This window comes from Solanum lycopersicum, chromosome 5, assembly GCF_036512215.1.
Source record: "Solanum lycopersicum chromosome 5, SLM_r2.1".
Lineage (NCBI taxonomy): Eukaryota > Viridiplantae > Streptophyta > Magnoliopsida > Solanales > Solanaceae > Solanum > Solanum lycopersicum.
This window is the reverse complement of record NC_090804.1, coordinates 17,761,580-17,774,498: the sequence shown is the minus strand read 5'-3', so window position 1 is coordinate 17,774,498 and position 12,919 is coordinate 17,761,580. Positions and strand designations below refer to the sequence as shown.

Sequence of the window (12,919 nt, the reverse complement as noted above, 5' to 3'; positions counted from 1 at the left end):
AGATAAATGTTCTGTTGCCACATATCACCATTTTGTTGCCCTAACGCATAGGTGAGATGTTCCAACATATGACAACTCTTTGGAATATGCACCAATATATCACTAACATGTGGCAACATAGGCTACATCCCTCAACAAATAAAATATATGTTGAACAACTTAACAAGACTATATTTCTAAAATTATATCAACAAAATGGTCACAAAAAGACTAACAAAAGCAACAAAGAATGACTTTTCACCGAATATTAACAATACATATACATTTCCTCAAAATTAAGTTTTTTTGGGTTTGTTGAATTTCTTTCAAAAACAATAAATAATAGGTACCATTACATCATTATTCAATTTTCACATCTATAGAACGATTTACTGTTCATTAATCTAACAAAAAATTTAGTATTGTTCGAAATTTGTAATTTTTTTTTAATTAATGACTTATCCATTTTAAGTCGCACGAGTTCAGTTTAGTAAGAGGAGAGATTCAGGACCAGAGATGAGGAGGAAGATAATAGAGAGAATATTTGTTTTGATAGTTGGATTTCTAAGGAAGAAGAAGAACAAAAAAGAGAGAAAGTTGAAAGAAGAAGAAGAAGAAGAAAGATTTTTTTTTTTTTTTAAAATTATTTGGATTGAATTATAAAAGTTAAAAAACGAAGTGTTTTTTTATATTTTATAAAATTTTTATAATTATTAGTTTTGATCGAAATTTACTTGAAATAAATTTGACCAATGTGATAAAAAAGACATAATTTTCAGGGGAAACTCGTGGAGCATATATTCCTTGGTCTTTTATATTTGCAGTTAATTTTGGACTGTCTAGTCTAAGTCTAAATCGGAAGGGGAAAAGAAGAAAAGTATGCTGCGAGTTCCCGTTTCCACTCCAAGCAGCGGAGAAATGGAGCATAACAACACACACCAGTTGAGGTCTCGGTCCCACCAACAGTTTCATCCCTCTCGACCTGCCATCCTTGATCTCTTCAATTTATACTTAGGACTGGTAATCAATTTTAATTTCAAACCCCTTCTTCTGTAAATATAAATTATATTATTTTTTTTCTCTTTGGCAGAAAAATTCTGGACAAAAATCAGATGATTCTATCAGAGAACCACCGTAAGTCTACTCTTCTTTTATTAATAATTACTGAAATTGAAATTTATCAGCAATTGATTTCGACACATAATTCTTATCAGCTATCTACATTCAGTTTATGCATGCTTCACTTCTCTTTTCATTTCAAACTTGTGCTTTATGATGCCTAAAGTCATATGTTTCATTGCACTGACCCAAAGAATAAAAAAAGAAGAAGAAAAGTCTTATGATTCGTTAGAGATATACAGGAACAAGACACAGAAGAGAGTAACTGCTCTTAACAGAGAGCTTCCTCCACGAAATGAGCAATTTCTCTTAGATTTTGGACAGCTGCAGAGCCAGTTTACTGTAAGTTTTTCACTTGGAAATGTTACATCTTTGCTTTTGTTTATCTTCTGTGTAATGACGCATGCTGACATGTTATTCCAGGACAAGGAACAGCTAAGTGCAGTGGCAGAATCTGTTCTTATTTCCCTCGTTATTCATTGCAGTAGTCACGCACCTCGTGCAGAATTTATTCAATTTGCCATATGTAGTTTGTCTAGTATAGGATTCATAAACTGGGATTCTTTCTTGCCTTCTCTTCTTTCCTCCGTTTCATCAACTGAGATATCCGCTAGCCAGGCTAATCTACCATCTGCTGCTGTCTCTTCTGCTAATTTAACATCTGGATTGCTCCCTTCTTCCACCACAGTAGCGTCTACCTCCATTTTTCACTCATCAAATCCTGCATCTCCTTTGCCCGCTGTCCATGGTATTGGGTCCCCTCTTCATTCAGCAGCTGAACCCTCATCTTCTGCTGCTTTGTCTCCCATGAAGTCTTCTGATGTTAATGGTACTAGCCAACAGTCTGTTGCAAAAGTGAATTTGTTGTTAAATGATAATGCTACAAGCAGTCTGCGTCAGTTATGTTGCAAAATTATTTTAACTGGTCTAGATTCTAATCTTAAGCCAGTAACACATGCCGAAGTTCTCCACCATATGTTGAATTGGTTGATTAATTGGGACCAAAAGTTACATGGTATTGATGAATTAGACAGTACGAAATATTGGAAACCAGATAAGGCCCTAATTAAGTGGCTACACAGTTGTTTAGATGTTATTTGGTTGCTGGTTGAGAATGATAAATGCCGTATACCGTTTTATGAACTTCTCCGGAGTGGGTTGCAGTTTTTAGAAAATATACCAGATGATGAAGCTCTGTTCACTCTTATTTTGGAGATCCATCGGAGGCGAGATATGATGGCTATGCATATGCAAATGTTGGATCAGCACCTTCACTGCCCTACATTTGGGACCGCTCGACTTCTTCCTCAAGCCTCTGCAAATTCGTCTGGTGAAGCAGTTGCTAACATGAGATATTCACCAATTACATATTCTAGTGTGCTTGGGGAACCATTGCATGGAGAGGTATGTATATGTGATATTATTAGAACCATGTTAAAATATCATGTACAAGCATACTGATAAAATGTGTAAATAGGAATCTGTTTGTTTGAGAAAAAAGGAGCAGGTGAGACATCTTCCGGACTGAAAGAACATTTTAGCATCATATTTTGGCAGTCCTCTTGGTGTCCTTGACATCAACAACTATATATGTTTTATGTATGATATAAATTCAAGTACAACTATACTTTGTGCCCCACTTTAGTCTAGGAAGAAAAATGCCTGTTAGTCTAGGAAGAATAATGCCCATTTTGGTCTAGTATGATACTTATCCCAAAAAAAGAAAGATCTAGAACATCACTGCCGTGCTTTATTGCTGAACCTTATTAAAAACACTGACTTAATACATTTATCAATGCCAAAGTATGGTTAAATTAGTCATGGACCTGTTACTTATCGAAAATAAAAAGATAAAAAATAAAGGAACTGTTGTGGAGAAATGCAGAAGCGTGGAAAATTTAATAGATTTTCAATCAATTACTACTGATTCTAATGGCAATTGCCAGTAAAAGTTGGGCAGTTTCGAAGATTATGATATGAATTCTAGTGACTAGTAGTATGTTAAGGGAGTTTATGCTAGTTATACTAAATGTAGAAAATGTTGCAGGATTCTGATTCTAAATGTATTTGTATTGTCGCTCATAACACATTCAATTATAGCATTCCGGTGGTTTTGCCTAAACCAATGGATTGGGGCAGCTATTACTTTAAGTTTGATTTTTCGCTTATGGTGTTTAAACGATTTGCTTACAATTTTTAAATCTTGAGTTGAAAGGGCTCTGATGTCCTAAAATTGAATGTACCTTGGGTAAAGGGATAGTCTTGGTTTTGATTGTGGGATTTTGGATTATAGAAATGATTTTGATGGTAGTTTGTGGAGTTTAGGCTGGAGTATCTGATCCGTTCTATGGTGATTAAAGCCTATATCTAATGCCTTTTTATGTGGTTGGCTATGGGTGAGAAAGATAAATTCTTCTCATGCTCTGGCCATTTCTGATTCTTTAGTTGATTGGGTAGAGTCTTCCTTATCTAGTTCTCTTAAGTTGATTGGGGGGAGTCTGTTGTTTCCTAGTCCAGTGGTTCTCTTTAGGACTTCCTGTGATTATTTTCTTGAATTTATTGAATCTGAACTTACCATCTAGGTCCTGATAAATGGTGGCCCTGAGCAAACAAAGACGATCTAATCATTCTATCTTCAGCTCATGGATGCCTTAATTTATGTTCCCATGTTTTTGATAATTTTTTTTCACGAACATTGACACCAGCTTCAAGTTTTTAAGTGTTTTTTTGGGGATGAAACTTAACATGACCAATTTTTTTCATTTAATCGGTAAAATAAGAATTATAGTTGATGTAAAATAAGCAGCATGAAGAGAATGTTGTTACAGGTTACACCTAAAGAGAAGAGTAAGGACTTCACAAAAATTGTAATGAACTAACATAGCTACAAAATGAAAAGAAGCAACTCCAACTTTTTCTTCATTTGGAGTCTATTGGTGGCGAAAGAAGTGGTCGCATCTGTTCAGCCATCCCAAAGGGTCCCCTTGGCTAGTAAATCGTGGAAAATCCAACTTTGTATACCTAAGAATGATGGAATTTCCTCCTGCATCTGATTTGACCCTTCTGCCGCTCCACTTTTACCTTCCAACCTCGATTCTGACTGGTATGTTTAGTTGGTTCAGAATCAACCTTTGAATTCGCTAGATATTTTGTGAGTGCATCTAAGCGTGCATTTATTACTTCCTGTCTCGCTATATTGGTTGCACGTTCTTCTTGAAATAAGTTCACCAATTGTGCCCGTTGATGTTGAATTGTAATACCAAGTTGTTAATAAGTTCACCAATTGTGCCTGTTGATGTTGAATTCCAATACCAAGTTATGGCCCCTGTTATGGATCTAGTTATGGGACACTGGAAGATAAAATCTGAAGTTTATTTTTTTATTGCTGGTTCGTTAAGAGAGAACCTGCAATATCTTGAGTTAAAGTATTCAAAAACTTAAATTACTTTTCAGCCTTTCATTTCCTGAGACACAAATAGTTTAACTGCATTACTTGTAAAATAACTACCCCTAGAAACTAGGATATGACTTCCTAACTTAAGTGTAATGAAAAACTGCACTATTACAGGAAAATAACTGCACCATTACAGGAAAATAACTGCACTACTAAAAAGAAATTACTGCTGTAACAATTGGATAACTAAGGAGTGATAACACGGATCTAGGAGGGGGTGAGGGTGTTCAGCCAAATCCCCTTGGCATAAAGTTATACGGTACATATAAGGTCTTTTTAAATTTTTTAGTGTAGATATATAGATTTTGATGTCTTAAACACAAGACTAGACGTTGACTTTGTGATTTAGTGAGTTCAAAACTCACCTTGACGTTCCAATTTCAAATTCTAGGCGCTATATTTTTTTTGAACCCCTTAGTGAAATTTTGGACCAGCATGAAAATGTAATGGCAGTGGAACAAAATTTAAGCCATACAAAACAACTATGATAAAATTTGGGAACCAATAGCGACCTCTACCAGTTAGTTTGCATGCACATGAACCAATGTTGAGCATCTTCACATGTCAATTTGGGTGCTTTTTAATGTAGAAATGACACCAGGTATCCACTTTTATAGGCGCTATTTAAAAACTAGCCAATTTTTCCAAATTATTAAATTTTAGCCCGAATAGGAGAAACATCAAGCCAAACCATTGCTTCTTCTCCTTTTCCGTCTTCTTAGCACAATCTGCCATGTCATACGATGGTCTAAACTCTCATTTGTTTTCACTTAATGCATGTATGGATCTGAATCATTCAGATTTTGTCTTTAGGTGTGTTTGTTTTGTAGGTCTGGATTTTTCGGATCTGAATCATTGAGTATTGTTTTTCTTTTTTACATGCATTTTTAGTCTGAGCAGATATGAATTATTGAGACCTATAACAAAGTCTTCATATCAATAAGATGCTATTCGTTCAAGGATTTCTGCAAAGTAGACATTTCACTACTCCATCCTCTTTGACCTAACAACAACTACCGCTGCCGTTTACCATAATCAACTACCATCAATGCCCATAATTATCAACTATCACCACCCATCATCCACCAACCACAGCCATCATCATCATCCAAAACCACCAGCAACATCAACCAACATAACGCCACTACCATTGGCCATTGTTTATAATCATCACCGCCAACCACAATTACTACAACTTTTTATTTTTGGCTTAAAAGTCATTTAAATTTGACTTAAAAGCTACTTTTTTAAGCCAATCCAAACGGGCTCTGATCTTAATATTCGATGTCTATTTAGATTTAGGCATTTTAATATTAATAAAAATGAATAGGGACTGAATAACCTTCTAATAAGAGGAGACCAATAATTATGTTTTAAAAAAATAATAAAAGCAAATAAATGTGAAAAGACTACTGCAAAAGCTCGTGTAGTAAACAGTTTTCTTAATCTGAGAGTTCTACAGTGCACAAAAGAATTGCGAAATTAATGCAACTGCACAATAATCAACTTTGCCCATAGTCAACATTGAAGAAGACTTTGCACCAGAATCGTGTATGCACGCACTTATTGGGTTCTTGTTAAATTATTTATACATATTTAGTAGGCTTTTAATACAAATACAGGGTTTAGGCCAAAGCTACTGGATTTTGCCGAACGAGTAACTAAAACTGTAGCTCTGCCCCAACTGCCAGTGGTGCATAGGTCAGGCTGCACACATTTTGACTAGTCCATCAGGAACCTGCTACTTCCTAGAAGCACATGTAGCAGTCAACTTTTCCTACATGCTTAGGCATATCGGAATGAATATCTTAGTGTGTTTCGTCTCTATTGGGCGTGGTTTTGGAGTCAGATTATTCGTAGCTTAAGGTAATAAGGAGTATAGGCTGCCTCCAAATAGCCTTTATGCTATCGTTATTGTCATCCATTCAAGTCCTTGCAATGACGTATATTCATCATTATCTTTAGGATGGGGGTTGTAGGTGTTACCCAGAAATCCAGTTAATATTCGTTATCTACTGAGCAGAGCCTTATTGTTCATATTTGAGGAACATTCATGGATGCTGCGCTGCTTATCTCAGTTCAGAAGAGCTTCACACGAGGTGTTTGACCAAGAGATGAAGTATGTAACTTGGGCTCAAAGGCAGGTTCAATCTGCATAAAATTACTGTAGGCTATAGCTAATGATGTTCTTGAATAAAAAAAGCTACGGCATATGATGCCCATATCAGTCTTCTCTATTCCCTTCTGCTAATGTATATGTACATGGGACATACGGTATACAGGCCAGAACTTTATTTATCTTACATGGACCAGTTGAGGACTTTATTTATCTTACATGGACCAGTTGTTATCTATAATTTCTTTGTTTTATGGTTAAATAATATTTTTGTTGTTTAAATGTACTTGCATTTATTTGGAAAATAGGATCTTGCAGCTTCCATTCAAAAAGGAAGCCTGGATTGGGAGCGAGCTTTGCGTTGTTTAAAGCATGCACTTCGGAACACTCCATCACCAGACTGGTGGAGACGTGTGCTTCTTGTGGCTCCCTGTCACAGGGTTCATGCCCAGGCTCCAACTCCGGGTGCTGTGTTTACATCGGAAATGGTTTGCGAGGCAGTTATTGAAAGAATTGTTGAATTATTGAAGTTGACGAATTCAGGCAATATTCTCATACTTCAAACTCTGCTTGAGATTGTGATACGAGTTGCCAATTTGTACATTTCTCAGATTTCCCCTTTTCTTTCTTTTAATGTTATTATTAATATTAGTAGTTGAGTACTGTATCTCCAGCATAGTGCTTTGGCATTGAGACTGAAACTCAATCTTCACTGCCGCGTGAATAATCTGATAGAAAATAAAAGATTAATGTTTTCTCAGATAATTCAGAAAGCTCCATCCAAGGGCACGACATAAAGGAAAATTCCGATGCCCGAGGAAAATGATGTGTCATTATGGCAGGATGACAACAAAGGTGACTTCTCAGTCAAGTTTGCTCACAAGGCCATCAACAGGACAGGGGGACAGGAGAAAGATTATCCATGGAAGATGATATGGAAGCCAAAGGTGCCTAACAAAGTGAACTGCTTTACTTGGCACTAACACATGAGAACCTGAACAAGAGAGGTTATCAGTTGGCCTCTAAGTGTTATCTGTGTGGGGAGCAAGCTGAGACAGTCAACCATCTCTTGTTACATTGTAAATGGACAGAACAACTATGGAGAATTTTCACTAGCCTGAAGGGGATCACGTGGGTGAAACCAGGATGTATTAGAGGAGTACATGGTCTCTTGAACTGTCACATCCGGGGAGCACCCCTTAGATGTAACCGGCGTCGGCGTCCTCGAAGAGGACTAAGACTAGCCTCTTAGCATTCGTCATTACATATCATACACCTACTACATGAGTTTTACATAGACCTCTTGCTTACACATAATCTATACATAGGAAGTTTACATAGACTCCTCGCATAGGAAGCTTACACAGGCTTCTGTTTTTATGACACATATACAATATACACAATATAGAGTCTAATAGAGATGTCCCATATAAAACCATCTAAGTCGGAATAGAAACAATTCGGGCATAGCCCTTACATAAATGTATAATGGCCACTCAGGGCTTACAACAATGTCGTGAAAAATAAGAGTGAAACGAATTCATTAGACTATAGCAAGTCACATAGGTAGAATGAGAAAAGGTACCATCCTCGGATCTTGAGGACATACCCAGACTTGGAGAAATGATCCAAGCCTTCTTACAAATTAGCCACGAACCCTTCAACGACTGGAACCTAAAATGTTTGGTAAAAAGGGAGAAATAGGGGTTAGTACATCACTTGTACTAAGTATGAAAACATATGCACACACAACTTAGAAATCATGCTAAAGGGGACATCTGTTCAAAACCATGCCAAGTTACTTTAAAAAGCCTATGCACAACCAAGAACACAAATAAGACAATAATCATATATTCCTTAAGACAATAGTATATTCAACTTAAGACCAACATCATCAAATATAGTCAAGTTAACACGTGTATAGCATATTTGAATTCATAGCCAAAGCAACTCCAACATCATGTTATAACAACAAAGCATGTTCATGAGTTCACAAAATTATAACACAAGTAAAACCCTTACCCATAACCCCTTACTAAGCCTACTAGTGCAATGATCAAGTGAAGCCCCATAACTCCACTCAACCAAGCAAACCAGCAAAGGATCATGAATAATGTCTAAGTTCACATAACATAGCATCATGATTATTCATCATCATATTTAGCAATATAGACCATTAACATGAAGAATCAATATAAGCATGTCATTTATTTCATAAGAGCATAAGAACATAAGAACATTGTTCTAGGACTTCCCTCAAGGCCAACTAGTACAATGTATAGGTAGAGTCCCATACCCTTACCTAGTCTAAGTCAAACCCCTTGAGTCCTCCTAGTTAGAGTTCACTTTATTACTTCATTTTACTCTCGGGAACATATTTCCTTAGCCGAGCTAATGTGGAATCCAGTGCCATGTAACCCTACACCGAAAGAAGGTGGACTACTCGCCAAGGTGGTACCATTCATGAACATAGCATCTAGGTGGATCCACTAGCTAGTATTCCTGTGGGGGCAACATAGTTTATGAACTAGGAGATGTACATGGGACCCTCTTTATGCACCATGCATTATTGTCTCCTATCTCATGAGTACAATAGTGAACCTACCTTCCCTACATGGGAAGGGACACTCCTCACTACTAGTTCACATGGTGCTAAGCTAGAGTCCCTTTTGAAATGTATATCTTTAACAATCATAACTTAGTTTAGGTCATAGGAGACTACTTCTTGTAAAGTTATAGTCATTAGATCAATAGGAGTTGCATGAAAATATCCTTTTATACAACCCTCATGTGTTGAGATTTGCACATTATCATCATTATGTCGTAATAATGCACATAGGCAATCATAACCAACCTTATATCTCTACATCTTAAGCATAATTTTACAATCACATAATCAAGACATTCTAATTGCATCATTGTACCACACCTACTTAGTCTAATCACAAGATATACTTCAATTGAACTTCATCACCAAGTACAAGCCATCACAATTGAAATAAAGGTTTGAGATCACAAAGACTTACCAAATCTCCTTCCATAGTCATCATCCATGGTCTTACCATCAACCAACCTATTTCATCCAATAACAGGTGTAATAACATCATTCAATAGTAATTAACACAATAACCAAGTCAATTGTATCATTACAAATCAATTCAACACTAGTCATAACCTAGGGTTAAGGAATTAGGGTCAATTCATGATCTATCCCTCATACTAGGTTAAATTATCAAGAACTAGCATAATTGCACAATAATACATCATAATCCAAACATAATAACCAAAGGAAAACATATACAATAAAATTTAGAAGAACAAATTCGAATTGGGAAGAAACCCATATGAAATTGTCTTTTTGAAAACCAATTTCTGAAGAACCCTTTGGGGAAAGAGAACCCAAAGGTGAAGAGTTCCCATACCTTGATATTACTTGAGATCGATAGAGAAAAGTGATCTTCTTCCTGCCCTAGAACCCTTAGACCTTGGTCTTCTATGGAGTCTTCCTTGGGAGAGAGAAAGTAGGGAGAAGGAAGAGCAATTTGTGTTTAGGAATTGAAAGTGTTAATTTTGGGTTTAGGCTTAGGGTAGTTTATATAGTGACTTATCTAACTTAATTAACTACCCCTTAACCCCTAATTAAACCCCTAACTAATTACTAATTAAATGAACCAATTAAAACTCACCAGCGAAATTACAGAACTGACCTACGAGACCCCCGACCTACGGTCCGTAGGTCAGTCGACGCCCATGCCCCCCAACCGTCCTGCCCATCCATAGTTTGTGACAGAGACTATGCATTTTGGCCATTTTTGGAAAATGGCTAAGTGTCCGTCGACGGAGGCATCGATGCCCTGTTGTTTCACCTACGCCCCGTCAATGGCAAGCATAGGTAGCTTCTGCCTGCATTGCCTCATTTGGCAGGTTTGGGTCAAATGCAAGGGTCCTCCACTAGGGTGGTTCTTGGGGAGTTGTTTCGACCCTAAACCTACTCTAATATGTGTTAGACACCTTTCACTAAATTTCATCAAATACCAACTCCTAAAACCCCGTGAAATAGGCTAAGTCACACTAACACCTTTTGCACTAGTCTCCGGACGTCATGGACGTTCCTTGACGTTTTGACTCTAAAACTTCCTATACGCCTTATATACATTAATAAGTATATTGTTGATATTAATGAGTTGCTCTATTTCCTAGTAAGTTTCTCTCCTCCTATATGATTGGCATAGTTTGATAGTTTTAATGTACTCTCCTTACTTTCTGCAGAAATCAATTGCTGGCAGGAGTGGCTTATATTCTCTGATATATTCTTTTTTCTCATGAAAAGTGGATGCGTTGATTTTGTGGAGTTCGTGGACAAATTAGTATTTCGACTTCAAGAGGGTGATCAACAAATACTTAGGACGAACCATGTTACGTGGTTACTTGCACAAATTATTCGGGTTGAACTAGTGATGAATGCTCTAAATACAGACTCAAGAAAGGTTTTCCATCTTGGATATAACTACTTTTTTACACCTAAGGAAGATACAAACTGATTGAACTTTAATATAATCGTTTTGGTAATGACCTTGATGTTTTAGGTGCTGGTTAATTGCATTGATTTCATATTTATCTGTCTCCGATTTCAAGAATTTCTGGGAAATATGGTGGAGGAGAAAGGGGCCTCCACCGTTAGAAGGTTCGAGTCATCAAGGGGCAAGTGGGAAAAGCCACTGATAGCTCCTTGGAAGGGGTGGGGGGTTGAGGTGGGGGTGGGGGTTGAGGTTTCCTATTATTTTAGAAGAAAATTCCCCATCCAGGTGCTGAACCAGAAATGCGTCATTGCAGTTTCGTCTCCATGTTTAAAGCTTTGTATATCAATTTTCTTGTATAATTTTTGTTTCTTATTTTCTTTTCCTGTTCTTCATGAGAATATAAGTTATTAAATTATGTTTTTGGTGTTATAGCCTATCGTTGTATGTTTTTATGATTTTCACAATTTGCTGTTAGGTGGAGACGACCAGAAAAATTCTTTCGTTCCATAAAGAGGAGAAAAGCTCTGATCCCAATAATCCTCAAAGTATCCTACTTGATTTCATTAGCAGTTGTCAGAACTTGCGCATTTGGACACTAAATACAGCAACAAGAGAATACCTGAATAACGAGCAGCTACAAAAAGGAAAGCAAATTGATGAATGGTGGAGACAAGTTAACAAAGGTACTCATTTCATTAAATTGCATGGGTGACTCAACAAGTATGTGTTGCTTCAAACAATACTTCAATGAGAAGCTTTAAGGTTTTTGTAGAAAAATGAGAAAAGAACACTTAACATACATAATTTCATTTGAATTCTATTTTTGTAATTTTTTATGTGCTAAGTTATGAAAAAATAACTTTAATAGGTCTCTTCTAGTAATTCTTTTCCAAATTTCTAATATATAATCCTCTTAATCTCTCTTGAAACATTCCAAATTTTCTAATTTTGGATTTTTCTTATTTGTTAAGAAGTTATCAAGGGCTTCAGGCTTCTTTTTGGGATTGTATTAAAGTTCCAATCCTTTTCTCTCCATCTTTTTTTTAAAACTTTTGTGTAAGTTTAATTGAGTGCTGTTAGACAGGCTTTCTTATGCGGCAGAGTGTTGGCCAATTACGAACTCCTAGGTACAAAAAATGCAAGTGGCGGAAATAAGAATGTTGAAATGGATCTGTGGGCATATTAGGATTTAGGAGCGATATGATTAGGAATGAGGATATCCAGGAGAAAGTGGGAATGACCTTCGTGTGGACTAGATGAGGGAACATAGACAATGATGGTTTGTGCATTGGAAGAAGGTATGTGTAGATGGCCCAATGAGGAGTTGTGAGAGATTTAATATAGTGGGTCGAGGAGAGGCAGAGGTAGGGCAGAGGAATTATTGGGGAGGTGATTCAACTACATATGACACATCTGCAGCTTATCAAAGAGATGACCTTAGACAGTAGGGTACGGAGGTTAGTCGGTAGTTAAAAGTTGTCCTATTAATAGCCTATTCATGTATTTGGTTTGGTGGTAGTATAGAGTTTTGTGTCAGTTGTAGTATTAGCTTTTTCATGTAGTCTTTTGGCTTTTGTTATTTGATATAGTCTGTTGTTTATCTTTTTTGAAAATGGTAATTGTTTTATTTTTGTAGAATAGTACATAGGTTCTAATGGAAACGATATTGACATAAGAGGCTCTAATAATACTGACCTATCCCTATAATGAGTCTAAAACTTGGCAAATAGT

The 12,919-nt window shown here is 36.6% G+C and overlaps 1 protein-coding gene across 2 annotated transcripts in view; it reads left to right on the top strand.

Annotated features, from left to right (window-relative positions):
* Positions 1 to 537: 537 nt before the first annotated feature.
* The window catches only part of LOC101257965 (mediator of RNA polymerase II transcription subunit 23), a 49,861-nt gene continuing 37,479 nt past the window's right edge, over positions 538 to 12,919 (top strand). For both annotated transcript variants that reach the window (XR_002027831.3, XM_010322740.4), the window contains exons 1-7: positions 538 to 999; positions 1,070 to 1,113; positions 1,341 to 1,440; positions 1,522 to 2,502; positions 6,977 to 7,211; positions 10,938 to 11,155; positions 11,664 to 11,871. Coding sequence is in view for 1 of the 2 variants with exons in the window: in XM_010322740.4 (XP_010321042.2) it covers positions 859 to 999; positions 1,070 to 1,113; positions 1,341 to 1,440; positions 1,522 to 2,502; positions 6,977 to 7,211; positions 10,938 to 11,155; positions 11,664 to 11,871 (1,927 nt within the window). In the remaining variant the exon portion in view is untranslated. The remainder of the gene's footprint in view (positions 1,000 to 1,069; positions 1,114 to 1,340; positions 1,441 to 1,521; positions 2,503 to 6,976; positions 7,212 to 10,937; positions 11,156 to 11,663; positions 11,872 to 12,919) is intronic.